The 27,958-nt window shown below is 53.6% G+C and overlaps 2 protein-coding genes across 2 annotated transcripts; one reads left to right on the top strand and one right to left on the bottom strand.

The window, feature by feature from the left end:
- Window positions 1–79: 79 nt before the first annotated feature.
- On the bottom strand, window positions 80–15,786 carry MATN4 (matrilin 4). Its single transcript, XM_048322177.1, has 11 exons — window positions 15,709–15,786; window positions 6,365–6,481; window positions 4,820–5,389; window positions 4,355–4,477; window positions 3,774–3,896; window positions 3,551–3,673; window positions 3,293–3,415; window positions 2,423–2,836; window positions 1,929–2,081; window positions 1,069–1,173; window positions 80–892 (listed from the first exon to the last, which is right to left on the bottom strand). The coding sequence occupies exons 2-11, from the start codon at window positions 6,438–6,440 to the stop codon at window positions 834–836; spliced, it is 1,869 nt and encodes a 622-aa protein (XP_048178134.1). The 5' UTR covers window positions 6,441–6,481; window positions 15,709–15,786; the 3' UTR covers window positions 80–833.
- On the top strand, window positions 8,843–27,958 carry RBPJL (recombination signal binding protein for immunoglobulin kappa J region like). The gene is made up of 12 exons (XM_048322178.1): window positions 8,843–9,088; window positions 15,677–15,752; window positions 21,780–21,905; window positions 23,475–23,545; window positions 23,795–23,910; window positions 24,753–24,927; window positions 25,288–25,425; window positions 25,948–26,057; window positions 26,149–26,289; window positions 26,604–26,759; window positions 26,924–27,027; window positions 27,451–27,958. Exons 1-12 carry the CDS (start codon window positions 9,061–9,063, stop codon window positions 27,722–27,724), a joined length of 1,515 nt encoding a protein of 504 aa, XP_048178135.1. The 5' UTR covers window positions 8,843–9,060; the 3' UTR covers window positions 27,725–27,958.

Genomic DNA, 27,958 nt, shown 5'->3' with positions numbered 1-27,958 from the left:
CTGCAAAAGCTGGAGACCCCATTTCTGACACAGAGGTGCTTCTGTGACCCTGCAGCCCAGCTGAAAGGAGAAGAACATGTCATACAAATCTTCAGGGTGTTTATTTTCAGGATAGAAATTCCTTTATATAAAAGAAGAGTTTAAAAATAGCACTACCCTGCTCTCAGAATTAAATACACATATATATATACACACATAGATATTGATAGAAAGAATAATTACCATTTTGCTATGTGATTATAAAACCAAACAAGATTAATACCGATTTCCAAACTATCCTGCCAAACCAGGGCAAGGGGATCTAAGAATTCCTGCCACCCACCTTCCCATGGGAGCCCACCTGGGCACCACACTGGGAGCCAGCTGGGCATCAGGCATCCCCTGTGCTGCCTGCACCACCCAGCAGTCCTTGCCCCGCCACTTGGCAGCAGATGCTGAGACAACAGAAGCTCTCAGGGTGACACCACTGTAGGTTTTTTCTCTTGAAAAGCAGCCTGCCAGGGTCCAGGGGGACTGTGCCATCCCAGTCACTCTGGGGGACACCAGGTGTCAATGTCTGTCCAATGACCAGCCTGCCCACCTAGCTGTTCCCCCTCATCCCAGACCTGCCAAGGAACGACAACTGAACCCCTTTGCAGCAGGGGCTTTGTTCATGTTCCTTTTTGTGTGTTTTTAGTATTTTTGGTTTTTTAAATACAGTCCACGCTTCCCTGGGGATTTTGCAATACAAGAACAAACACTGATGCTGTACGATAACCTAGCAATAACAATGTCATGTAGCTACTGTACATCCATCCCTGTGCCCTGCCGAGCACTGCAGCCCTCTGCCAGGATCACTTCTTGTTGGCAATCTGCTTTTCCAAGTCTTCAAGTCTGGCTGTCATCTGAGCAAGTGAATGTGCTAAGGAAAAGCATGAGCCAGACAGTCTACTGGGCAAAGGGCTTTATCCCCTTAAAAGAGCCTTAAATTTTCCCCCCTCCCATTTATCTATCCCTCCCTCCCCCATGTGCGCCCTGTCCTCAGCTGTCCTGCACCCTGGCAAGCCCAGGCATCACCCCAAAGGATATTTTTCTCGGTCAGGCTCTGCAGGATGGCCACGGTGTTCGTCTGGAACTGCACCAGCGCCTCGCACTCGCACGGGCTGCGGATCTCCGTCTCCCCTTTGCCCTCCTCTGTGACAGGGGGGTTTGGCTGCAGTCAGACCACGGCCCCACAGTGCCCGGCTTTCCCTTGTTCCCAGACAAGTCCCTTGTCCCTGCAGCCACCCACCAGGGCTCAGGGCTCTCCACACCATTTTGCCCTCTTTTTTCAGCCTCTCTGCTCTCTGCCAGGCTGCCCTGCTGATCCAGCAAGCTCACTGCCAGGCATCCCACCAGGCATCCCACAGAGCTGTCACACGTGTGGTCACGGTGTGCCAAGGACTGCCAGTGCTGAGCTTCACTTTGCCTTCAAGCTGGGGTGGCAGGGGGCATGTTGACTCCATATCTGCGGCCCTGTGGCAGTCTCTGGGGACTGGGGGAGCCCCAGCCTGTCCCAGGGCAGGGAGACCCCCACAGTAACCCTGTAGCCAGCAGCCGCAGAAGCACAGGTCTGAACAAGGACACAGGCCACCTTCACAGCATCCCTCAAGGCAGGGTGCCACTCCCAACTTCTGCCCATGCAGTGGCACTGGGGTGGTCGCTCACATGAATAATTTTGTATTAACCCCCCCGTTTTTTAATTAATTCCCCTGGCTTCATCTTTTCCAAATCCCTCCCAGAGACCCCACAACAGCCTGGTGAGATCCTGAGACAGCCTAGGCTCACACCAGCCCATCTCAGCCTTGGGATACTTGATGCAGGGTGACAGACACACAAACCACCCCACTGGCTCTGTGGGGACAGGAGGGCTTGGGGTCAAGTCCCCGGGTGTGGCCAGGAGCACCCACCTGGGCAGATATTCAGGGAGAAGTTCTCCACAAGGTGGGTCATGGTGGTGAAGTCTGCTGAGTAGGAGAAATGCTGCTCCACTGGCTCAGAGGCAATCGCTCTCAGCTCCTCTTCCACAGCTTTTCCAACACCCACGGCAAACATGACAATCCCTGTGTGGCAAGGATAGATCCTGAGCACTGCGCTGGCCACCCCGCAGCAAGCAGCCCCAAGCCCAGAGGGAGCAAAGCCGAGGATGCAGGATTTTCTCTGGGCTTCCCAAATACACAGCAGGGATTTGGGAAGGACAGCCAGGAGCATGGCAGCACTGCAGTGGTGCAGGCTGCTGCGTGAAGGATGCTGCTCAGACCCTGTGGTCAAAACAGAGCATGTCTGCCCTGGGATGCAGCTCCCCAAGGCTGGATACTGCAGTGTCTCCTGAGACAGCCACCCCAAGGAATCATTCCGGGATGCCCAAAGCACTGCAATTTGGGGTTCCCCAACCCCCCTGCACCTGATTCCTTTGCTCTCCTGGCCCATTCGGAGATGTCATCCTGGGAGCGTCCATCTGTGAACACCAGCCCGATTCTGGGGATGTTGTGGGAGAGAGGCCTGGCACCTTCCAGCTCGGAGAAGCTGTGCTCCACCATGTGCTTGAGGGCAAGGCCTGTCATGGTGCCTTTCTCCATGTACTCCACATCTATCACTGCCTTCTTGATCTCATCTGCACTGTGGTACTTGTTGAGGGGGAACTCGGTGCGGACGCGGCTGGAGTACTGCACCAATCCCACCCGTGTGCCGTGGGGGGACACCTCCAGCAGGTCCACGATGCGGTTCACAAACTGCTTCACCAGCTCAAAGTTCTGGGGCCGGACACTCTTGGAACCATCGATCACCATCACGAGGTCGACATGCCCAGCTCCACACTCTGTGGGCACAGGGGAAGGTGAGAAAGGACCAGCCTGGCCATGGGCACTGTCAGAGTGAAGGTGTCTGGGGCTGGGGCTGAGCTTTGGAGCTTCAGGACACTGTGGGAACATCCTGGACTTCAGCTGGGAAGGAGAGCAGACTGTGCCCAAGGGACTCAGCCCAAAAACCTCCACTGACATTCCAGCACTGCGTGAAAGTCTTTCCTAGGTTTCTCTTTTCCTGAACCCTTCCTCAAAGCTGTTGCATCTTCTGGGCCGTGTCTCTGAGGACACAAGCATCCATCCACACAGCAACCAGGGTGCTCCCTCAACCCCAGCCAGCTCTCCACCCTCTTCCAGCCTAGCTTCGAGTCCCAACTGGGGACAGAGCCCCCCAGCCCAGTTTCAGCAGAGCCCTCTCCAGGAGCACAGAGCCGAGATGAGGAGAATGTCAAGAGCTGTGTCCCGATACTCACTGCTGCATGTCTTGCCGTCAGCCTGGAGCTGCTGGCCCTCAGGGCACACGCAGTGGTAGGAGCCCTCCGTGCTCACGCACTTGAACTCACAGCCGTGATCCACCCCGTTGCAGAGGTCGGTGGCTGGAAGACAAGCCAAGGGCACGGGGTTATCCCCATTCAGGGTGGTCTGGGAACAGCCCTTCCCCTGGGGCTGGGCAGGACATAAAGGCACGTGTTATACACACAGCCTGTGCCGTGCAGCACGCCAGGACTTACCCCTGCAGGACTTGCTGTCGGGCTGGAGCGTGAAGCCGCTGCGGCAGCGGCAGTAGTGCCCGTTGGGGATGCTCACACACTCGTGCTGGCAGCTGTGGTTTCCGAAGCTGCAGTAATCAATCACTGGCGAGAGAAGGAGAGTGATGGCAGAAAGGAAAAGACAAGAGGAGAGACAGAATGAGAAGCAAATGAAGAAGGGACAGGGAGGGAGACAGTCACTTACTAGTGCAGCTCCTCTTGTTCTGGCTGAGGTAGTAACCCGGCCGGCAGCGGCACGAGTACGACCCCCGCACGCTGACACAGTGGTGCTGACAGCCGTGCCTCCCGTCCGCACACGCATCGATGGCTGCAGGGGAACAGGACACCCATCACCCTCCTGTCTCGCTGGGGCAGTGGGGCAGGAATGATCCAGGGCTTCAAAGCAGCTCCCAGCACCATGAAACAAGGAAAGGTCCTGGTGTGGTGGTCAGACCAACTAACATGGTTTTGTGCTAAAATCCAGGGAAAAAACACTGCACATTTTGGTGCTGGGATGTGAATCCTCTGGTATTCACTGCCCAGACCCCCTCATCTGACAGACAGCTGGTTGTGCCCACATGAGTCCCAAGTGTCCCATCTCAGAGAGGTGGCCAGGATTTAGCAGTGCTGAATGTCTGCAGTCATTACAGACCCGGGAGGCAGGGCGCCCAGTGAACAGAGCACCCAGGCTGCTGCTGGCCTCCCTGGCCATGTTCCAGCTTCCCTCCATGGGACCCATAACTACAAGCTCCCTATGAAAGTTCAGATAATAAAAAGGGTTTTTACGGGAACAGGTCTTTCCATCCACGTTGAGCCTGTGGCCTGGGTTGCACTCGCAGTAGAAGGAGCCAGGGGTGCTGACGCAGCTGTGCTGGCAGCCGTGCTCCCGCTCCATGCACATGTCCACCCCTGCAAGACAGAAGGGGCATCAGAGTGGCCCAAAGGCACGCCAGGCACATGGGGACCCTGGCTCTGGCATATGCCCTGTCCCTGCAGCAGAAGCCAGCGTGACAACCCACACAGCCCCAGCCTTGCCAGGCCCAGTGCTCACCCATTGATTTCCAGTGCACAGACACGGACACTGTGCAGTGCCCTGTCCTGGTACCTCCTTGGGGAGGTTGCCTCCCTATCTACCCTGCTCCTGGCATGGGCAGCCATCCCAAACACCCCTCTGAAGGTCACCTTCTAGCCTGGATGAGGAGCAGACACCAGGATCCCCCTTGCCACTTCACATCAGCGGCTCTCACCCACCACAAAGCTTGTCCTGGAACTGCTTGGCAAACTGCTGGATGAGCTCGAAGGACTCCACCAGGAAGACGTGCTCCTCCAGCGGTGGGGAGGCCATGGCCCGCAGAGAGTTCATGTCTGCCCGCTGGATTCCCACGGCGTAGATCTCGATGCCAGCGTTCCGGGCCTGGGTGGCCACCTCAGTGACACGGTCCTGGGGCCGCCCGTCCGTCACGATGATGGCAATGCGGGGGATCCTCTTGTGCAGAGGGCGTGCACCCTCCTGCGTGGTGAAGGCCACGTTCATGGCGTACTGGATGGCCAGCCCCGTCATGGTCCCCTGGGCCAGTGGGATGATGCTGTTGATGGCTCTCTCCATGTCTGCCCGCGTGAAGAAGGTCTTGAGGGAGAAGATATTCTGCACCTGGCTGGAGTACTGGATCACTCCCACCCGTGTGGCGTTGGGGCCCACGTCCAGGTTGCTGATGATGTCCATCATGAAGCGCCGCATGGTCTCGAACTCGAAGGGGCGCACGCTGCGGGAGCTGTCGATAACAAACACGATGTCCAGGGGACCCGTCCGGCACTTCAGTGCTAAGGAGAAGGCCAAGAGAAGGCTCAGTCCTGTGGCTGTCCTCAAGGAGCAGAGACATCTCTGCCTGGTGGCTGGGGGGGGCTCATGAGGGATGGAGAGAGCAGGTTTGGGCAGCCCCCACAGACCAGCACCTTCCCACTGCCCAGTAAATCCACAGAAGGTGGTGGTAGAGTGGAAGCAGAGCCAACAGGCTGGGGAGACATACCCTGGCTGTGGGTTGTTGTGGTTGTGTTTTCTCAAGGGCAGAAAATGAGACAGTAAAAAGCAAAGCTAAGGGCACACACTTGGCAGAGATTGAGCCAAGGAGCCTCTCTTGGACATAAGGATGCTACTTCCAGTGCAAACTGGGAGAGTGTTTAGCAAGTGAAATGCCAATGAACATATTTTGCTTAGCCTGTGTGCACCCAAGCGTGGGAGAATTCGGCCCTAATTTTAAGGAAACACTTTGAGTCCTTTTGGGATGACACCAATCTCAACTGCTCTGAAGGTCTATGATACCTACCTGCTCCTTCCTCCGTTTGGTGCCTTCACTGTTTTTAAACTAGAATTGATTTAGATCCCTCTGCCCTGGGAGGAGAGAGGCTGGTACCTCTGGGTTTGCTTTGTCCCCTGCACCTGGAAAGTCAAGCAAGGAGGAAGCCTCCCCTCACAGCTGTGCCTCCTGCCGAGGTCACAGTCCATGGGCAGGAGGGTGACAAGCCCTGAGCAGGGCTGTGTCGCAGCTGAGGAGGTGCCCAGAGCCAACAGCACCAGAGCCACCATGCTGGGGCCAGGCTCAAGCTCCCACCTGCTGGGGCAGCACTGGGAAGTTTGGGTCCCACTGCTGGGGGGATCCTCCATCCTCCTGGGGATGTTCCCAAAGAAGAGGCATCATGTCCCCCCACGTCACACAGCAAACTGTCCTCCAAGGGCTCCACTGCCCTGATGTTCTCACTTCTCTCCCCTCCAGGCACTCCGCACCAGCCAGAGCTCACCTGCAGGTTTTGGTCTGGCTTCTAGTGTTGTCAGGAGAAGCAGGAGGAGAGGGGCAACAGGCAGGAGCTTCATCATGGCTCTGCAAGACCACAGAGTTCCAGTGCTGGCAGGATGTGCTGCAGGGAGAAGACAAGGTGCAGTCAGTGCTGAAGGTGGGCTGAGCCACAGGGCAACATTCACCTGTGGTGGGTGTCCCCAGGCAGCGCTAAAAACCCTAAGCAGCAGCAGCAGCTCTGACAGATCCATCCCCAAACTTCTCTGAACGCACATGGAATCATCCCTGTTCCAAGGACTGGCAGTCTCAGCACAGCTCAATTTCATTACAGTAGCAACACTCTGCCAAAGGGTCTGATTTTCTGCTCTGGGTGGAGCTGGCTGTTGGACAAGCCTTATTTTCACTTGCAAACCAGGCAGATGGGATGTTCAGCCAAATGGTTTTTCCCTGACTGTGTGGCTGTTCTCTGCAGCCAGTGGGGAGTGGGAAAGATGCACACAGGGATGCAGAGAACCAGCCCTCCTTATACTCCTGCATGGGAAGAGAAACCCCCAGATGAAACACCAGCACAGACAATACCTTGTCAGAAGTCTCTCAAAGTCACTGGCAAAGATAATTTTTCCAAGAAGTTCCTTTCTCTGCCTGTTTCCAAACTCCCTTGGGAGAGCAGAAGCCTCTGCAGGCAGAGGCTCTAAGGGTGCCTGGGCAGGTGGGCTCACACCTCTTCCCCTGGGCAGGTGCCCAGGCACTGCCAGCCTGCTGCTCTCCTTCACATCACTTCGGGGTCCCCACCACTCTGCAGCTCTCCCTGTCCTGAAGGTTTTTCCAAGGGACATTCTGCCCCTCAACAGTTTTTTCATGTCTTTAGGGTGGGATCATAGGGGGAAAAGGTATTTAAACTTGTTACCCAAAACCTCAGCTTGCCACTTCTCTCCCTCCTCACCCACCTCTGGGTTGCTTTGCCTAGTCTTGCCTTTCCTGGCTCCTGCAGGGACATGGATTTATTTAGTTTATTTTTATTCCAGCTCTGGTTGGAAACCCAAGGTGCTAGGGATGGAAATGCCACAGATAATGTGCCTCTCCCCAGGAGACATGCAGTGCCAGGACTGGGCACAGATACTGGAAGGGTGCTTTTACAAAAAAAAACCACACAAAAATTCATTTTATCAGTAGTTATCAGCCAATATTTATTTAGCCCCAGGAGGTCTCAGTTGTAATTCATCACCAGGGTTGCTGTTTAATTGCTCAGTGGTTACGTGCAGCCCTGAACACCACGTCTTTGATAGCAGGGACACTGATAATAGGTTTCACAGCTGCATCTTAAAGCTGTCTCGAGACTCAGTGTTCACACCTGGAAAAGTATATTAAAGAATTAGGAGGACAGAAAAGGGATACAAGAGGAAACTGGGATCCAGAATACCCGTCTCAAAGTGAGAGACGTGGTCTTTGCCTGGAGGTGAGCAGCCTACCAGCCCAGGACCAGCTGGGACACAGTGACTCCGCAGCAGTGCCAGGAGCTCCTGCAGAACTGTGCAGGGGAAGGGCCAGTGGGATCACTCTGGCTGAGGGGATGAGCAGGGACAGCAGCCTGACAGGTCTTTTCCTGGAAGCCGTGGGCCTTCCAGAGGTGAGCTTTGCTTTGTGGCCAGGAGTGCTCAGACACCTGTGTCCCCTCACCACATGGCAAGCAGAGAGGCAAACAGTCCCTCCTCCCCCAGCTTCATTTCCCCGTTCATTTAGCAGATTCTTTTTCCAGTGCTGCTTCTTTCCTGGGAGAAAGCACTCACTAACCACTAAATATTTTTGGGACAGCTATGCCACCTGGAACATTTCTGCAGCTCTGTGCTCTCCACACCTCCCTGCAGCGGCAGGCTGCTATGGAGTCTGTGTCTCACAGCATCCAGAGAGCTTCAAAGACAGCCCAGAGGGAGGAATGAGCTGTCAGGCCAGGAACCAAGAAAGAGAAAACCAGTTCACAACTGATCTATTTTTAACAGCATCTCAGCTTTGGATGAAGTCTTGGCTCTCCCCACAGCTGGAAGGGCTGATGCTGCCTGGACAGGGCAGGGCATGGCAGCTCAGCCATATATCCAGTGCTGGTCCTGGCAGCAGAGACCCAGCTGGGACAGTGTCCTGGTCCCTGATTCAATTTAACACCCAGTCCTGCCCCAGCAGCAAGGGGACAGGGAAGCAAAGATGATGGGACAGATGTCCCCCAGTATCTCTCCCACCACCCCACACTTGGCAACTTCCCTCTGCCCTCACTTCCCTGGGGCTGACTTGCATCCCTATGGAGGGACTCCTCGCACCCTGAGGGATCCCACGCCACCCTCTCCAAGCCCCTGCAGGAGTGGGAGGGAGATGGGTGGGAAGCGAGCGGCTGGCAGGCAGGTGCTGCAAGGCAAACACAGCGCCGGCTGCAATGCCAGAGACCTTGAGATAACACTGAGCTATAAAGGAAAAAAGGTCCAGGCAAGGTGAGTGCTGCTGCCTGGGCTGGCTCAGCCAAACCCTGCAGATGAGCTGAGAGGGACACTTGGACATTTCTGATCAGTGCAAGGGGAGAAACAGTTACTGCTTTCACTGCTGAAGGAGATGCTCAGTACATGGTGCAAGGAGGGTGACCAAGGGGAGAGCCACATGTAAGGACAGAAGGGTCACCTCCTCTTGACTCTCCTCGTGATCTCAGCCAAGGAGGACATGGAGATGGATCCCCAGAGACAAACAGGTAAGCCAGCACACCTTCCCTGGGCACCTCCACCAGCAATGCTGCTCCCCCGGGCAATTGCATCCCTCCCTGCTCCACCACTTGTCTGTCTGCTCTCCCTGCCAAGTGCTGAGTCTCAGGAAAAACAGCCGCTTCAGGTTTCAGCATGGCCTCCTTGGCAGCTCTCTCCTGGCTACAGGTTAACAGAAATACTCTGAATATTCCCCTTCTGGTTCATCCAGATGGTGGCGTGTTGGACCTGGGCACATCCTCACTTGGGCAAGGCCAAAGAACAGGGCCTGGCAGGGAGTAGGGTGAGGAATGCTGCCAGCTCCCTACCCTCCTTGCTATTACAGGGATGGGGCCTTTCTGTACTGAACTGTAGAGGGGATGAAGAAGATGGAGAAAGGAGGGGTGGAAGTGCATTCACAGCCCAGGAAAAGCCCTGACCGTAGTGTCACAAGGAGGAAAGCAGGTTGTGGACCAAGGCTATGGAGCCATGCTGGCTCTAGACCCTGCAAGAAGCCAGGACAGGGGATCACCATGTGTTGCAAGGAGTGGGGAAGAGCTGGGAGCCTGTGAGCAAGCACCAGCCAAGCCACAGGGCTGCCCCTTGTAGCAGGGCTGTGCACAGGAGGAGGCACACTCAATGTGTCCAGGCACATGTGGCAGGGCACAGGGCACTGATGCCACATGTGCTACCATCTAATAGCCCCTATTTCTGTGCTGGAAGCCTTGGCCGATGGTAGAGCAGCCCTAGGCATGATGTTGCTGAGATCACCCTCCTCACCTGCCTCTTCATGCAACCTCCTTGGCTCTGCAGAGCTTTTCTTTGTGGAGACCCAACCAGGCACTTCTGGGAGGCTAAAATTCAACTCCATCAGTGTTACTTGATGAAAATGTCAAAAAAACCTGACCAAAATATGGCCAGGAGTCCCAACCCATAGTCCTTTTGCTTAGGACACCTGAGTTCTGCCAGGACAGCAGCAGAAAGACAGCAAGAGCATCCTCAAGCTGAAGGATGGGGAGAAAAATTGTGGTGTCCTCAGCAGGACAGCAAGTCATCATCCTTCAAGTCCATGCCTGAGAGAAAGGCTGCCCAAAAATGCACATGGGACCAAGGGAGGAAGACTGATGTGGGTCTTGCCCCAGGGGACAATGAAGCAACCAGAGCTACCTGGAGAGATGCAGACAACTTACATCATTTTGGAGGCACCTCCCGATGCCAAACTTTGCTGTAGAAACATGAATGAATTGCTGGCACATTGTCCTTCTATTTGCAAAACCTGCAAGCAGTGTGAAAGGATGAGGCCCAGGCCAGCCCTGGAGCTGGATCCACCCTCTCCTGGAGGGTTGCCCAAGGGTTGGTTTCTCCCAGCATAATCCCCAGTCTCAAGGTGCTCTCTGCTTGCAGGTGCCCAGCTCTCAGTGCTACCCCTGCTGCTCATGAGCACTGAATCCACCCTCAGGACCATTTTACAGGAACCATTGACCTTACACTCAACCACAGCTCCAAAATCTCAGTGCTAATCCCCCACAGCAGCTGGGGGACAAGCGGCAAATCCCACCAGAGAGGACAGCAATGCAGTTTTCAGAGCAAGGAAGAGTCAGGGAGCACAAGCACATCAAGACCATGGAAATGGCATGAATTTCCAGCCCCAAAGTGGTTTTTTTTTCCCCCCCTCTTTAAGGACTGATGTGTCCTTGGTTCTTCCCAAACACATGTGGGAGAACCAGAGCAGACTCTTTCCAGGACATCACAGTGCTCTCCGGTTACCGCTCTATGGCAGCTTTACTGGGCCAAGTGCCACCTGGAAGGACACGTTGGTTGAAAAACAAGGCTGCATTTCTCCAACAGCACATCAAGGCTCCAAACCCTACAGGAGCAAATCAGCAGGAGTGCTGTAACAGGAAAACCTTGCTGGATGCAGAAGGAACTTCTCTTTTGCTCTGCTTGCTCCCCACAAAAGCCTAGTCCCCATTTTATGGGACCCACTCCTGTATATTCACAGGGAGGGCAGGTCCTTTTGCAGGCTGTTTAGCTGATGTCTTTGACTCACAGCTCATGGACTCATACAAGTCCTGACAGGTTTATACTGTGACATGACATTTGAAGTCCCCTTGAGAGGGAAATGCTGGGTGTAGGAATGGACAGAGCATCCCCTTCTAGATGTTCTCCACAACAGCACATGGGGTCTTTCTCTGCCATCAGTCTACCTCTAAAAGACCTCCCAGTGCTCTGCCACTCACCTGGCAGGAAAGCCTCTTGCTCAGACAGCCCTGCACTGAAACAAGCTGTGTACCTGGGCTGCTTTGGCAACAGCTGCCACGAATAAAAGCCACATTCACTTGCAAATTAAAATGTTAAAGATCTAGCCAAGAGGAAAACATGTCTGCCAAATCCCCTTGTTCAACTAATCGTGTCAGAGATGGCTCCTGTTTCAGGAGTGCTGGTGCCATTTCTCTGTTCCTCTCTGTCCCACTCAAGACCTGTAGGCTACACTTGTCCCCTGAGCTGCACAACAGGCAAACTCAGCCCATCTCCTAACTGCTATTTTCAACAAAACTGGAGACATCTTGGAATACTCTGATTTTGGTGAAGAGTGATCAACAAGGGACAGATCCACCTTACTGACTCTCTTTAAAAAGCAAATGCTCTTCTGCAAACAGGTCCTTGGAGGACAGCTGAGCTGAGCCAAGAGACTTCAAGCTTTGGAGAGAAGGATGTCCTGGCCATCCAGAAGCTGACGCAGCAATCCACTGCCCAAGTTCTTGTTTTGGGAGGAAGGTGTTAGAGAGCATTTTTTTCCCCAGAAATATGCATGTTCAACCACAAAGGAAAAGAGTCATGGCCCAGATCAGCTAGTGGGCTGGTGCAGAATTTGTCAGCTGAGCTCCTGATGCAGCAGAGCTGGTATGAGATTGATAGTTGCTAGCAGGACATCTGTCTCCCAAATCTGCTAGGACCACTATCCCCAGCTGACCTCCAGGAAGTTTACATGGCACAGACAACCACAGAGACCGCCTGCTATTCCAGCCCCGCAATCATAGATTCATTGCCTGACCTCCTTCTCTAAATCTTTATATCATATTTCTCACTCTAGAGATGTGACTCAATGTGTTGGCATAAGAAAACACACCAGGAGAATATTGTTGTGCCTCTCCCCTTTATCCTACCCATCCTGCTATGTGTTTAATTGAAATAGCAGAAGGTGAGGACCGTTTGGCGGCTGCAGAAAGGCACGCGGGGACTTTTTGTCCCTCCTTAGAACAGAAAAGGAAGCTTTGTGTAGATACTTTTCACAGGGAGAACCTCAAAGGTAGCACAGGAAATGTCTCACACCTAACTTCACAGCTTCCATGTCCCTCTGGCAGCAGAAGAACTGGTGTCCTAGAACTGGGATGCCATCACCCCTTAGGAGATGCACCAGAGAAGGGCTTCACCAGCAACACAGTGGGCTGTGGCCTCCCTTCTGCCCATGCTGAAGAGCAGGTAACACTTTGGGGAAGCCATCCAAGTTCAGCTGCAGGTGTACGAGCTGTGAATTCCCAAAGGCAGAGTTTTTCCACTTGTGGACCCTGGCTAATTTTCCAGCCCAGAACAGACCCTCGTACAGCAGTTTATCTCTGCTGTCAACAGATCTGCTCCCACTGGTTCCTGCCAGGATCCATGGACTCCTATGGGACCACAGACTACACTCAAAGACTCCTGAACTTACACATTGGCAAAGTACAACGCAGCCCAGAGAGAGAAAAGCTGAAGTCTGGAGAGAAATGGAGGTACTGCCACCTCTCTGCAAGGGACAACAGCAGAGCCCTATGGATTTCCCTGATGGGCACCAGAGGGACCAGGCTAGGGATGGACTCGTATGCGCAACCAGGGGCTTGCAAGGCAAGAGGATCAGAGGTTTGCAGACAGGCAGGCAAAGACAGAATGTTGGTGGGGAAGATGGATTCAGACTCCAGTAAAGAAACACCAGGAAGGACAAGCTGTGTGAGAACCATGAAGGTTCGGACACAGGGTAAGACACAGCAGTCCAGAGCATCCCGCATGGAAACACTGCCTTCTCTGTGAACCAGTCTCTGGAGTCTCCTGAGCACACACCTGTACCCTCTCCTGCTTTAACAGAGCTGATTTAAAACCTTTTATATTTAGCCAAGACAGGAGAGAACCAAAGCCTTCTAACAGCTAAAAACATGACTTGGCACCTAAAGGTACATCTGTGCTGTGAATACCTACAGAGGGGCAATGTTCACCAGCCCACAGCATGGGGTTGGTGAGCACTGAGTCGGGGGTCCCCACGCCCAGCAGATCAGTGGAACCCTTATGGCAGCTGCATGAGCTCCCAACGGAGCCCAAGTGCTCAATTTGCTACTGTTTGGAGGCCAAAGTGGAGAAAACATGATTCCTGAGAGGTAATGACAAGTGTCAGCAGCCACTCAGCCTTCTGGCTTGGCTGGAGGAGACATCTGGCATGAGAGGGCCCAACTGGTGCTGGGGGAGTAGCTGACTTTTATGAGTTTCTTTATAAGCACCACTCCATCTATTTTTTTTTTTGCCGTGTTTTTTCTAGGTCCCATTTATTCAGTCACGGTAGGGCTTGTCTGTAAGTCCCATGTGTGTGTAGATACAAACACTACTGATCTCCCCTTCATGTTTCAGCTCTATTCATCAGGCATTTGTAAATGGCATTTTATGAGCACTGAGTTTTTAACACGGCAGGCACGCTGCTCCAGAGCGAACAAAGAGGCCCCTATTGGAAACTTTAAAGATGTTTAAACAAAGACTTCTCTTGAAAACCTTTAACCCCTAATGCCACCCTCAAGGGAAACGCTATGTTATGAGCAATCAGAGCACAAACATCTTCTGTGACCACAGATTGCCTACAACAGGCTGCCTTGTTGGCCACGGCTCCTCTGTTTGCTACGGCTGCCAACCAGGGCAGCTCCTGAGCCCATCTTGTACTGAGCACATACGGTTTCTTTAATTCTTCAACAACAAATGAAAGTTACAACTTCCACAAAAATCAACAACAGCTTTTTCCCGTTGGATGCAGCAATACCCTGCCTGCTTCGATGAAAAGTGTTGTTTTACTGCAAACACCAAGATTTGTCACATGGTTTCCAAATGGGAATCTGTATTTCAGATGAGGCTGAATTTATCCATATCCTGGTGGCAAATATCAGGGCCGAGATCTGAGAGGTTTCCCCACACGTAGCTTTTTGCTGATATCAACAGCAATCTAATGAATTCCTGCAGAGATCACAAGAATCTGCTTGTGAAATGCAGATTCTACTTTTTATTGAGAACCTGCACACTCTCTGCCTGGGATTAATTGCTCCTGTCCTTGAAAAAAGAAAAAAAAATCTTTACTATCAAGAGATGCTACAGCAGGTCCCACAGGAAGGGGTCCCAAAGGGAGACCTTCATAATAACTTTGTGGATAATCTGGGTTTAAGTGAAGCAAAAATCCAGTGTGTTTAAGCAAAAGAGGTGTGTTTAAGCAAAAGAGGTGTGTTTAAGCAAAAGAGGCAAAGCCCTGTGCCTCCTCTCAAAGTTGGGGCTCAGAACAGGCCCCTCTCATGGACGCCTGCTCCCCTCAGTCCCACTGCACACATGTGGTGGCTTCCATCGACATGGGACAGTCCTGTTTCCCTGCCAGCCTCCTCAGCCACACCGCTTCCCACTCTGCAGCCTGCCTCCTGAATGGATTCAGCAGCTCTCTGCACCACAGCAAAGACTGTCCCTGCAGAATGAGGGGCAAAACCCCAGCAGAGCACATAGCACCTCACTGTGTATCTGCTCAGCTCCGCTGGTCTCACACGAGTGCGTGTCCACACAAATGCGATGAGTGCAGAATAATCTGATTTTCCAAACAAGGTTTCCCGTGTAGTTGCTTGGAACAGAAGTGCCCAAAGCTAATTTTATCCCGTGAAACGGTTGGAATGATAAGCCGAAGGTGGGTGATTGCTTGTGCAAATGAGTATGCACAGACCCAATTTTCCAGTCGTGCAGAAACGGTGCATAACAAACTGAGGGTACACTTCTGAGCTTATCTTTCTGCAGGATCTCGATATCCTATTGCTCAGCATGCCTTGCCCAGGTGTACCAGACCTTATTATTCTCTGCTAAGAGATCCTTGGTTGTATAAGCAGGGACCTGCCCGGCAGGTAGGCAAAAGGTGAGCAGGGCAGGCAGGCTGAGCCATCCCCACAGCGCAGAAGAGTTCACATCCCTCGAACAGCACCGAGGGACGGAGCGGGTACCATGCCCCGACCGCCCCACCGAACACAGCCCGGCACCGCTGCGGGGACCAAGCCCGTGCGGCCGGGGCTCGGGAAGGCTCCAGCCCACAGATGGGGAGAAAAAACCTTTGGGGTAAAGGCTCTGCTCTTCCCCTCCTCCCGGCTTTGCTTTCTGCTCCTGACGCTCCCCTTCCTGCCAGCCCGGCTCCAAGAAAAAGCCCTCTCGGAGGCTGCCAATCTCCGCAGCAGCGCTCGGCGCTGCGCACAGCCCCGCCGCGCCGGGCTGGGATCGGGACCGGGACCGTCGGGACCGAACTCACCCGCAGCCTTCTCACCCTCCTCCTCTCCTCTCCCTTCCCGCAGGGGCGGCGGTGCCCGCGGAGCCCCTCACTCACCCGTGCCGGCCGCGGAGCCGCTCCCCGCCGCGCTGCTGGCTCAGGTACGCGCTGCGGGCGGTGCGGGGCGCGGGCGGCAGCAGCGGCGGGAGGCGGCGGGGCCCCGCGGGCATTTAACGGGGCGGGGGAGCGGGGGGGCGGCGGGGCGGGCACGGCCCGGCCCCGGGGCAGCGCGGGGAGCGGGGGGGTTCGGCCGCCTGTGCCGGCGGGGGCGGCTCGGGGGCTCCCACCTGCCCCCGCCCCGCCGTGGTGCCCGTGCGGGTCCCCGCGGGAGCTGCGCGCAGGTGGAAGCGGCAGCGAGGGGTGCGCGGCCCGGGACGGCCGGGAGCTCACAGGCGTGAGGGCCCTGCTGCTTTTAGTGTTTTATTTTCCTTTTCTCTTTATTTTGCTCTATTTTTCCTTTTTTACCCTTTATTTCTCTTTATTTAATTTTAATTTTTTTCGTTATTTTACTATATTTTTCTTTTCTATCTTTCTATATTTTTTCTTTCTTTTATCTATCTTTTTTTTCTTCTTTTGCTTTTTTCTTTGTTTTATATTTTTATTTTTTTCTTCTTTCTTTTTTTTTTTTTCTCTTTCTTAATTTTCTTTTCTTCTTCTTTTTTTTTTCCTTTCTTTCATTGTCTGTTCCTCTGGTGGGGGAGTACACCTGGGAGCCCCACAAACTCTAAAGTTCATGGGAAAAGAGTCTAAGCTTAATATCCATTTGACCTACAGTATCCTGAAAGTTTAGGAACGTCAGCAGGTAGTGGCTGCAGTGTGGGGAGGTGAGTTTGAATCAGAAAACTTCAGACCAGAGCTTGGAGGGCTTTAGAGCTTCAGGTTAAGCTTCCATCAAGAATGTCAACTGATGTGCATTGGAGATCATCAGCAGAGGCTTCTTAGAAACCCGGGAATAGACCTTCCCAGTCCTCCACCTCTTCCCAGCACTTGGATCAACCTGGTGGCAGGAACCACCTTTAGTGCTTCATAGGACTGTGTTGTGGCACTTTAAACAGCACTTCCCTTCCTCTTTGCACACGAGGAGCAGAGAAAAGAGACTCCAGGAAGTCACCCCCACTGTCTGAATTTTCTAGCAGATGTGCCAATACTGCTTTATCAAACGTGTGCATTTTGGGGGTGTTGGTGCTGCTGGGGTGCCTGCCCCAGCTGGGCCCCGCTCCCTGCAGAGCTCACTGCCGCAGGATTTTTGTGCTTCCTGCTCTCAGCCACTGTTTGCCCTTGGTGTGGTAGATAAATCCCCCAGGCCCAGAAAAGGCTGAATTTCACTTGTGTGTGCAGTGAGGAAAATACAGGATTTATAAATACCCATGCGTATACAAGGGCTGTGGGTTGGGTTGGTCTGGATTAAAGGAGGTATTGAAAAATGAGGGAAGCCAGAAACTGCAGGCTTCTCATTTCTGTGATTTCTAATGGCTTTTCCTTTTGCATAAACATTGCATTGACTCCATACCCAAGAGCACTGCAGGCGTTTTCTCCCCTGATCTGCACAAAAATATAACCCAGACCTCTAAAATGGATATTTTTTATTAGGATGTTTGGTTTCCCCAAACTGAGGGAAGAACAATTGCCCTCTGTGGCAGCAAGTCCCCAGCAAGCTTCAGGGCAGCTGTGTCCTGAGAGAGGCAAATGGCACCTCCTTTTTTGGGGGGGAAAAGCAGCAAATTAAATCCCTGCACTTCAATTCAGTGCTGCCTGCACTTGGGGACACTGTTACTATGAGTTACAGTTCTTGTATAAAGAGGTGATGTGAAGACCCAGTTTCTCAACAATAGCTGCCAGGATTGTATTTTGGTCTGCAGAGTCGGGTACTTTCATTCCCAGGGGACCAAATATATCAGATCCCTTCCTCAGCAGACTGAGCTGGTGAAGCTCACTGAACTGAAAAGGAGCAGGGCAGAGGGTGGTTTGCTTCTCCCAGTGCTTGTAAAGTGCTTTTTCTGCTCCTGTGGTTGCCCAAGGGTGCGCACACAGAAGGTGATGTGAGGACCAGGATATGTCCCACACACAGGGAGCAGCGTTTCCCAGCTGGAGGTGGGACAAAGCACTGAGTGATGCCCCTAAACACTTGCTGCTGGGAAGGAGAGGGGTCATTTTCAGCTGCGGTGTTAAACATCAGTTCTCCTAAAATCAGCAATGGGACTGCGGGGTCCAACCCTACCACAGCCTCTCGGCGCCTGCCTGGGTTCTCTGTGTGCCCACATGAAACGGCCCTTTGCAAGGTGGTCCAGCTGTGTGTCTCCTGTGGAAAGCACACAGAGCACTCCTCCTTTTCTGCTTCATTTCCCATGGGAGAGGGCACAGCAACACGGCCAGGGCTTGCAAATCCCCCATGGTGCCCTGGGTCTCTCCCACCTCAAGCACCAGGGCAGAGCCACCCTAGAGATGCACCGCAAATGCACTCACACCCTCTCCTAAGGCACATCCTGACCTAAAGCAAAGGAAAAGCCTTGGTAAGTGATGCCAGGCTGAGCAGGGACGGGGAAAAGCTTACAGAAATCGGTGTAGGAGAAGGGTGATGCATCCCCCCTCGCTCCTCCCCTTCTTCTACATAATGCCCAACTGTGTGGAGAGCAGCCGAGCCCCGGCCAAGACCTCAGCCTCTGAAAAGGCAGCTTTTAGCGAGAGCTGTGAGGGCCCAGCCCGTGTGGTGCTGCTAACATGACACTGAACTAACACTGCACTACAACCAAAGCATTTTAATAATTTAATATAATAAATGTCAGAAGGAGTGAATAATACTCTGTAACCCTGAGGAGGCTGTAGGTGCCAGAAGGAGCCAAGTGGGTATATTGAGCTGCTTTAGCAATAGCCCTTTGACTCTCTGAAGATAAATTTAAACCAGATGATGGATGCTGGGTGGTCGCCTCTGTGGGCAGAATGGCAAGCACTGTTCAGAAGTGCGTCACTGACACAATTTAGCCCCAAAATTTGGAAGGCAAGGGCTGCAGAGAATGGACAAAGAAAAGAAAGCCAAGTTTCTAGGTAGTTGTTCCTCCAGCTGGACATCAAACCTGAAGAGCTACAGTCTGTTTACTTGCCTTTGGCATGCACAGTCCCACTTCAAGCAGTAAGTAGCATGTGGGTAATTGTTCCAGAAGGCTCTTTAATAAGCTCCAGGCAGTAACCCACGTGCCTCTGGAATTACGTATGGATGGCAGGGAGCAGTGATACCTGCACAAGCCTGGCCCTGCCCTGAGCCAGTGCTGCAGGAGGCTCTGCAGAGCAAGCATTGCTGCTGCCCACGCTGCCAGCACACATCTTAATCCACAGGTCTTGGCAGTTTGCTCCTGAACACTCCCTGCCACTGCCTGGCCTCAGTACCAGGCTGTTCCATTCTTTGCCAAGGGGATAATGGAAGAGGAACCCCACAGGGAGACCCCAAGCTGTATGGGTGGGCACTGGTGACTGCGTTGGTGACACTAACAGGGATGGAGCATGTGACTCTGCAGCTGAGACACAAGGACCCAAAACTATACTCCTAATTTTACACAGCACACTGAATGATGAGACTCACCAGGAAAAAATTCACACACCCAGCCTGGTTCTTCCCTGCTGTGTGCCCGTTGTCTCTGACAAACTGAGGGTGAAATGCTACTGAATGGAGCCAGCAAGGTTCAGTACTCATTTAACACTGTGTTGCATTAGTGTAAAAGAGTATCCAGGGTCAGGCCAATTTCCTTGATGCATTTCCACATTTATCCCAATCATAATCCGTTGTTCTGGAAAAAAAAAAAAACAAACAAACCAAGCCCAAAACCAACCAACCAACCAACCAAAAAAAGAATAACCCAAAACCAACCCAAAGTTTTGCTGAGAGATTCCCAAATAGTGCTTTTGTATGAAGGGAAAAATAGCAAAGGCGGATCAAAGCTGAAATCACACCATTGCTTGGCAGCAGAGGAGTGAAACAGCTGCAGATTGCCATTATGGAAAAAGATTAAATAACTTGCTTATGGCATCTCTTTGGTTGTGCAAAAATATAAACTATTCATTGGCTAGAAAGGCTGGAGTGCAGCTTTTCAGCAAGACTGAGTAACCCACCCTGGAGTGGACACTGGTGGGATACTGGTTGATAAAGCTCTGCTTGAGTGGGCTGGGGCAGCAGTCTCCCAGCACCACGATGGAGGGTTGGAGGGGACAGGTACAGCCTTGGCAAAAGAGCTCGTCCTGCCTTGCTGTGAGTGCTGTGGGGTGAGCCAGGGCTGAGTCCAGAGCCCTGTGCTGGCAGCAGCACTGGGGCTGCCACAAGAGCAAAGCTTGGTGGCAGCCTGTGCTCTGCAGTCAGGAATGGCCATAAAACATTCATTTTCCAGGCACAGAGTAGCAGTTAATGCTGTGGGTGACACTGACACTGACCCTGGCTGTAAATCTGATTCTGGCAGAGTTCTGTTGATTTATGTTTACTAGTGATCCAGCTACCACATCTAGGATAAAGAATTGGGAACAAGGAGGGCAGGAGATTATATCGCCCATCTAGTAACCAAACAGAGCACATCTGTGCAGTGCACAGTGTCAGGGCCCCGTGACACTGCTCAGAGAAGACACTGGGTAAATATTTGCTTGTATGGGACAAGTGTTTTTCTTCCACATACAACAGGAGAGCATCAGCTCCATCCAAAGGTGGGAAAGCTGGAACTGAAGTGATATGTGTTAAAAGTGAATTGCAACATGGGTGCTAAAAGCTGTAAGGGGCACAGCCTTTTTAAAATATGTGTTGCACTGGGAAGAACAGAGTTGGCAGGTGAGCTCTTCTAAAAGGCTGCTTGGGATGACTGCTTGCAGCTTCTCTCCCTGGGAGCTTACTCTGGCCTCTGAGCCCAGAGGAGCTCACCACGAGGACGCTGCCTTGGGGTGATGGCAGGACCAGACTTACCTCTCTTGACACATCTGACTCTTTATGCCCTCAATTTTTCTCCATTTCTAGCCGAGAGACTGTTTAATGGGAATGCTTCCCTGCACACCTCTTGCAAGTTGCTCCGTGCGTGGCCATGGCTGATGCCCCTTCACCTCTGAGTCATCCCCCAGTGCTTCCCACAGCCCTCAGATGCTCTCTCACAGTTACTCTGCCATGTGTTTTCCACTGTGGCTGGGGCTTCACAGCCTTCTCTGGCCACCGTTTTGTCTCTGATAGGAGAGTCATCATCAGCCAGGCTGGCTCCCCTTGGTAGGAGCAATGTTCCCAGTGGCCACATTGTCTGATGTGCCAAGGAGAGACTCTTGCACAGGCGTCTCCTCTTCCTCCTCCTCTGGTTTCATCTTATCCAGTCAAATATCCCAAACTCATGGAATGTTCCTGTCCCACATTCAGGGGGTTTAGGGGCTTTCAGCAGGGCAGGAGCTGGTGTTGTTCAATGAGTGGTCTCACCTCCTCTGAAGGCAAGCCAGCACCACAGAAGGTGTCCACAGCTGACATCCCAGAGCTCTCCCCCCTTGCACCCCCAGTCCTTGCACACGTGTCCCAGGTGGCAGAGCAGGCCATTTCAGATCTACCTCATCTCTCTCCAGCTGGTTAACACCCAACCTACCGAGTTAGCAGACTTAGATGCCAGGTGCTTGGGAACTCCTTCTAGTTAATAGAGCAGAAACAATCAGCAGAACCACCTACGTCTTACGTCTCAGAGAAAAATGCAGCTATTTCCACCCAACATCCCTTTCAGAAGTCAATGAGTGGCTCCATCTCGCATGACAGCTCCCCAGCTGCACTCACAGCTCAGCAGCATCACTTCCCAACTCACCCAAAACCCATACAGCACTGAGCACCTTAGGTGGGAAAACAAATTAATAATCAGTTAGAGTATTGCCATCATTGCACAGGGCTGGAAGTCTTAGAAATGCCCTGTGTGTGTTTGGTGGCAAACTGAAGAAGCAGTTATTCCATCATCCAAACTTCATATTTTTCAATGCCAGCGCCATTCTTAGAGCAGCTGAGCTCCAGTGCTTTCTGATGGGAAAGCCTTTTCACCTTCCCCACCCCATCAGGCTGCACACGGAGGGAGCTCCTTGCTCCCTGCAGGGCTGGGCGGGAGCTGGCTCTGGTGCCACAGTGCCAAGGAATTTCTGTCTTGTAGATCCAACCCATACCAAGCCAGCCTGCTCCAGGACAGCGTGCGGAGGTACCTGCAGCTGCCAGCAGACCAGACCGTGCTGATCCTACACGCCAAAGTGGCACAGAAGTCCTACGGCAACGAGAAAAGGTGGGAGATTGTTCCAGCTTCTCTGATAGCCACTTCTAAACCCAGCTACCTAAAACTCGATTCCAGCCTTGCTGGATTTCACTGCTCTAAGCTGGTGAAGCAAATTATTTGACATATCCCCTCCACATTCACTGACGACATCTTTGCATCCAAAGCCATCATTTAGTCTCCATGGACTGAATAACATGAGAAAGGCATTAGCTCCAACCTGCATCCATCCCAGTTAGACATTCCCAGTGGTTAGATCCTTTCCATGAAGCAGTAAAGAAAGACAAAGTAAAAGAAGTCAAGATTCTTTTCAAATCTCACCCCCCAAGAAGGAAAGACTAGCGTTTGAACTGCCCTGTAACTCTTGTCTTAAAATCTGCATGGCCACAGCAGGGACTGAGGCATTTCCATCAATGCCAGTGGTCTCCAAAAAGCTGCTATTTTTGAAAATCCTTCCCACACTGCAAAAACACCTTGAGGTTCTGGCTTGAATGTCCAAAATTGCCACTCCTGGGCAGTGACGTCAGACTGCGGCACTGCAATGTAATTAATCCTCCATTAATCCTTGTGATATAAATACTCCTCCCTTATTACTGAGTATGGAATAGCTATGAGGCAACGAGCTCAGCCTCCAAGGTGTAACCACCCAGACCCCAGCGACCCCAGGAGACAGCTCTGGGATGGGCTGGCTGTGCCTACAAAGTCCTCACCACATCCAGTCTCCTGCCAGGGGCTGCTGGTCCACAGATAAAAATGTTATTTCAGGACTGAATCTTCCAGCCAGGAGGGAGCCCTCTCATCACAGCCTCTTTCCTCTGCTTCTGACCCCATGCAAAGGATGAGTGTGAAAATCAGATGGCAGGTCTGGAAAGGGAGAGAAAACCTGCATAGAGCTCCCAGGTTAAAGGTGCTGGTGCCATTTTCCTTCACAGTGGGAGTCAGGGGCCTGTACAGTGGATGAGTTGTTTAAATAAACCTGTACCCAGGACTTTGGAGCTCCAAAATATCCAAGCCCCTGCACTGGTGTTTTCTCTGCTAGTGCTTTACCCAGTATCAATAGAGGATGAATTTACACCATTCACACAAGTGCAAAGACAGTGGAAAACCAAATAAAACACAGGAAAATGGGTTTCCAAACTCCTGGCTATAGATTTATTTGCACTGGGCTCCAAAACTGATTGTGAATGCAAACTCTGTTCCCAACCTGCTGAAACTCCCACGTGGCAGTCAGGCAGAGGCAGGGGTCTGATCCCTCCCTGTCTTTGGGGGGTTTGGAGGTACGGGTGCCAGGGTCCCTGTCCTCCCATCCCAGGGCCATCTTGTCACCGGTGGGATCATGGCCACCAGCGGCACCACCAGATGTGACAGCTGTTGAGGCTGGAACCAGGCACTGGAGGCGGTGCAGGGCAGAGGGTCCCCAGCCCCTCGCTGAGCTCCATGTGCCTCCCGGGGTGCAGGGTTGCTCCCGGTGCTGGTGATCCCCAGTGAAGGTCTCTGCTCTCAGCACAGCCATCCTGCCACTCCAGAGCACCTTTTCAGGGTGCTGAAAGGCAGTGAGAAAATGCCCTCTTGTCTCTGCAGGTTTTTCTGCCCCCCACCCTGTGTTTACCTGAGTGGGCCAGGATGGAAGTTAAAGCAGGAGCAGATAAAAGGTGAGCACTGGGCAGCATCCCTGGACCTCTCCTCCCTCCCTTCCTGCACCATGGAGAGCTGCCCTCTGCCTCTGCAAAGGGGAGAGTGACTCCATTTATGTTGGTTTTGGTCCCCCAAACTCCTTTCCTGCTCAAGCCAGAGCCCTCTGAAATCCAGACCCAGGGAGGGCTGGAGCCTGGCCATGGTCTACGCCTGGAGAAGCTGAGCCTTTGTGGGGGCTGGAGCGTGCTTCTCCTTGTCTCTTCCAGCCAGGGACCTGGGGGAGGCTGGATTTCGGGTGTGTGGGTACATGGGGCTGGACAGCATGAGCAGCAGCCTGATGGAGACCCAGAAGCTCAACTTTGAGGAGCAGCCAGATGCAAAGGTAAAGCCTGTGGCTCTCTGGGGCTATGGGGATCCCCCTCATGCAGGGGCTGGGCTGTCACCAGCATCACCCCACACCCTGGGATGTCACACCTTCCCCATCCTTGGGATGTCACAGTTCTTTCCCCCTAGCCATAACTCCCCACTCCCACTCTGCCAGCCTGTTGTGGCATGTGCAGCAGTCCAGGCAGCCCAAAGATCCCTGTCTTTCTCTGGCACCATCTTTTCAGGTCAACAGCCCTGTGGCTGCCAAAATCTGCATAGCTCCCTCAGCTCTGGTTCCTTCTCCTGATGAGCAGCACTGCTGCTTGTCACAAAATGAAAGCCTGGTCCTTCATTTGCAGATAAACAGTTTTAAAAAAAAGCTCTAGTTGATCCCAAAGTTCAAAAGCTTCAGCAGAGCTCTGGCATCTTTTGATTGGAGGGGAAAAAAAGGAGAAAAAGCATTATCTGGGGTCCCTGAAGAGCACGGGGTCTGAGCCAGGCCAGGAACTTCACAGAAAGAGCCTTTGTCCACAGTGCTTGCCTTGCTGCTACGGCACAGCATATCGGCCAGGATGGGGGAAACCATAAACCCAGGGCGATTTCTCGTGTTATGTGGGATAAATCACACATGAACATTCATTTCCATAAGGAATACTCTGCCCCCAGTGTAAATAAAGCCTCTGCCGATCCCCAGCTCTTCGTTCCACCTGTAATAACATCTCTGGTCGTTTCTCCCTTTAAATGAACCCAGGGCTCATTGAAAGGGCACTATTATGTCCTCAGGGGGCAGTGAGGAGGGTGAGGATGGCTGGTGGGGCTGGGCTGGAGCTGCTGGCAGCCCCTCTGTGCCCTTGGCAGGGGTTCAGCTGTGCCAAGGCCCTGTACATCTCGGACACGGACAAGCGCAAGCATTTCCGCCTGGTCCTGAGGCTCTTCTTCAGCAACGGGCAGGAGATCGGCACCTTCCACAGCAAACTCATCAAGGTCATCTCCAAGCCCTCGCAGAAGAAGCAGTCGCTGAAGAACACGGACCGTGCGTACAGAAATGGCTCTGTGGGGAGGAAAGTGGGTGCCAGCCCAGGATGGGATGTTCTCTGCTCACGGCTTGGCTCTGGGGAGGTCCAGGCTGGATCCAAAGCCCATGGGAACTCCCAAAAGAGGATGTGTCTGGACATAATGATGTCTCATTTCCAAATGTTCACTCATCACGAGGTGTAATGCCCTGAGGCCAGTGTGCTCCCCATACCGTGGGCCTCACCTGTGCTCACACAGAGAGGAGGGTGCTGGCTGCTTCCAGGCTGGGTACCCCAGGAATCAGGGCTTGTCCTCCCTGGGCCTGACAGAGCCATCATTCAGTCCTGGCAAGCACTAACCCAGCCACCTCTCCCCACAGTCTGCATCTCCTCGGGCTCCAAAGTGTCCCTCTTCAACCGCCTGCGCTCCCAGACCGTCAGCACCCGGTACCTGTCTGTGGAGGGGGGAGCCTTCATCGCCAGCGCCAGGCAGTGGGCAGCCTTCACCCTCCACCTGGGTAAGGACCCTCGGGGCACACTGACGCCACCATGCCCAGGGCAGCCTGCCTGCAGCCCTGGCTCTCCCGTCCTGCAAAGCCAGTTCTGGGGAGCAAAAGGGGTGGGAATTAGCCTGGGTGTGCAGGAATCTGGCTCAGTCTCACCTCTGCCCGGCGTTCTTGGTGTGTCTCTGGACGTTTCCCACTGGCTTTGAGGGCACAGGGGCTGTGACCAGGGCAGCAAGAGCTGTACTGGTCTGGAGGTTCACAAATCCAAGCAAGTGACTTGCCTGGAAGAAGCCAGAGCCCAACAGCATTCTGCCCACACTGCTTCCAGCGGTGTCCCTGCAAGGTACTGCATCCCCGTCCTGCTCTCCCGTGCTGGGCTCCCAGGGAATGGTGGTCTCTCCAAACAGCGAGCCTGTGCAGAGCAGAGAAAGCAGTAAGAGAGCAGCGGGAGCACGGCCAGACCTGTGCCTGGCAAGGTTAACCTGCTCCCCGGCTGCTCGGGGCGGTGACTCTGCCTCTCTCCTTCCCGGCCAGCCGACGAGCGCTGCGCCCGGAGCGAATTCCCCCTGCGGGAAGGGTACATCCGCTACGGCTCCGTGGTCCAGCTGGTCTGCACAGCCACCGGCGTCACCCTGCCGCCCCTGGTAAGCTCCATCCCTGCCTGTCAGGCACACGGAGCTGGCGGCTCCACGGCTCTGAGCGGCGGTGCCATCCCGGCGATGCTGCCGCCCGCAGATCATCCGGAAGGTGATGAAGCAGTATGCCATGCTGGACGTGGACGAGCCCATCTCCCAGCTCCACAAGTGTGCCTTCCAGTTCCAAGGCAGTGACCGCATGTACCTGTGTCTCTCCACGGAGAAAGTGATCCAGTTCCAGGTATGGCAGTGCAGGAGCAGGTGAGGACCCCCAGGGTGTTCCCTTACCACCTCTCCAAGCTCCTCTGTGTTGCTTGTGCCTGACGAACATATCACCAGGAGGGGTCTTGCATCCAAACTAAGGCCAGAATCATGGCAAAGCTTTGGTGGGGACATTGAAACTGAGGTCTTTGAAAAGGAATCATTATCCCCATTTCCCAGTGAGCAAAGCAGTCACCTGCTGGAACCAAGACGCTGAGGGCAGAGCCAGGCATCCCAGCCCCATTCCCCACCATCTCCACTGCAGTGTGTCTGGAGCTCTGGCACTCCCCACAGGCATCTCCCTGCCCGAAGGAAGCCAACCGGGAGCTGCTGAACGACGGCTCATGCTGGACCATCATCAGCACGGAGACGGTGGAATACACCTTCAGCGAGAGCCTGGCCTGCGTCCGCGAGCCCGTCAGCCCCGTGCCGCTCATCGCTGCCCTGCAGGTAGGCACAGCCACGGGCTGCTCTGCTCCTGAGCCCCTGCACCCTGTGGCATCTCCCAGGTTTGGGGTGCTGTGGGAATGGGATGCACAGGCAGAGTGTCCCGTGGGAGAAGGAGTGTGGCTCACCCCACCACATAACACTGCCACACGCTCTGCCCGCCACAGCTCACGGGAGGCGGGGACGTGGCCATGCTGGAGGTGCAGGGGGAGTATTTCCATGCACACCTCAAGGTCTGGTTTGGAGATGTGGAAGCAGAGACGATGTACAGGTAACACGGATAAGGGAGCCGGGCAGCAGGCAGGGAACAGCAGCCAGGTGTGGGCTATGCTGGGCAGATCTGGGAAGGATGTGGCTGCAGACCTTGGGGACAAGGACACTTGCACTGCCCCTCCTGCAGGACCAAGCACAGGCATTGCAAGCAGAGGCAGGGATGAGTCTGGTGCCTGCTCTCTGCCCTGGCTGCTGTCTGGGGATAGCCATGGGTGGGGGACAACAGGGATTTTGGGGAGCTGCAAACAACCAAGCAACCCTGGCAGAGAGGAATGAAAGACGGGGGAGGAGAGAGGAAACTGGCTGGAGGCTTCACACTGAGCTCCAGGATGGAGGAGAAGTGCCATCACTCACTGCTGGCTGCTGCTGCATAGGACCCTCCTCGGTTAATGCACATTTTCCTCCCCTGCACTGTTGCCAGGAGCCCCAAGTCCCTTGTGTGTGTTGTTCCTGATGTCTCTGCCTTCGGCAGTGACTGGAGGTGGCTGCGATATCCCATCACGGTCCCGCTCCTGCTCATCAGGGATGATGGCCTCATCTACTCCAGCTCGTTCACGTTTACCTACACCCCGGAGCAGAGCTGCATCCCAGGGCAGCAGGTCCTCTCAGATATTCCCCAGGACTCAGACAAATTACTCGACAGCATCCATCAGGAGTTTACCAGGACCAACTTCCACCTCTTCATGCAGACCTAGCAGCTGGGTGGGCAGAGGCTTGGCCTCACCGCTGGCCCAGAGAAGGGGAACAGCCTCAAGCCCTGCTGGGGGGGGCTCATTCAGGGCTTGGGGTGGCCCTGCCAAAGGGTTCTCCCCACTCATGGAACACCCACCATGTTCCTGTGATTTACTGATTTATCTCTTTCTCAAGGCAGCATCTTACACTGCTGAGATCTCACATGAGAGCATCAATAAATCAGGCTTGAAGGACTA

Source organism: Corvus hawaiiensis, chromosome 17 (assembly GCF_020740725.1).
Source record: "Corvus hawaiiensis isolate bCorHaw1 chromosome 17, bCorHaw1.pri.cur, whole genome shotgun sequence".
Lineage (NCBI taxonomy): Eukaryota > Metazoa > Chordata > Aves > Passeriformes > Corvidae > Corvus > Corvus hawaiiensis.
The sequence above is the reverse complement of the archived record's forward strand: the minus strand, read 5'-3'. Positions and strand labels throughout refer to the sequence as shown.

Excerpts from the sequence above, each read along its gene's own strand:
- MATN4 (XM_048322177.1), bottom strand. The coding sequence starts at position 6,440 with ATGATGAAGCTCCTGCCTGTTGCCCCTCTCCTCCTGCTTCTCCTGACA. Across the intron at positions 5,390-6,364 it reads AGCCAGACCAAAACCTGCAG|CACTGAAGTGCCGGACGGGT; the intron begins GTGAGCTCTGGC and ends CCTTCTCCTTAG. Across the intron at positions 2,082-2,422 it reads CAGGAGAGCAAAGGAATCAG|GGATTGTCATGTTTGCCGTG; the intron begins GTGCAGGGGGGT and ends CTTGCCACACAG.
- RBPJL (XM_048322178.1), top strand. The coding sequence starts at position 9,061 with ATGGAGATGGATCCCCAGAGACAAACAG. Across the intron at positions 23,911-24,752 it reads AGGAGCAGCCAGATGCAAAG|GGGTTCAGCTGTGCCAAGGC; the intron begins GTAAAGCCTGTG and ends TGCCCTTGGCAG. Across the intron at positions 26,058-26,148 it reads GCGTCACCCTGCCGCCCCTG|ATCATCCGGAAGGTGATGAA; the intron begins GTAAGCTCCATC and ends TGCCGCCCGCAG.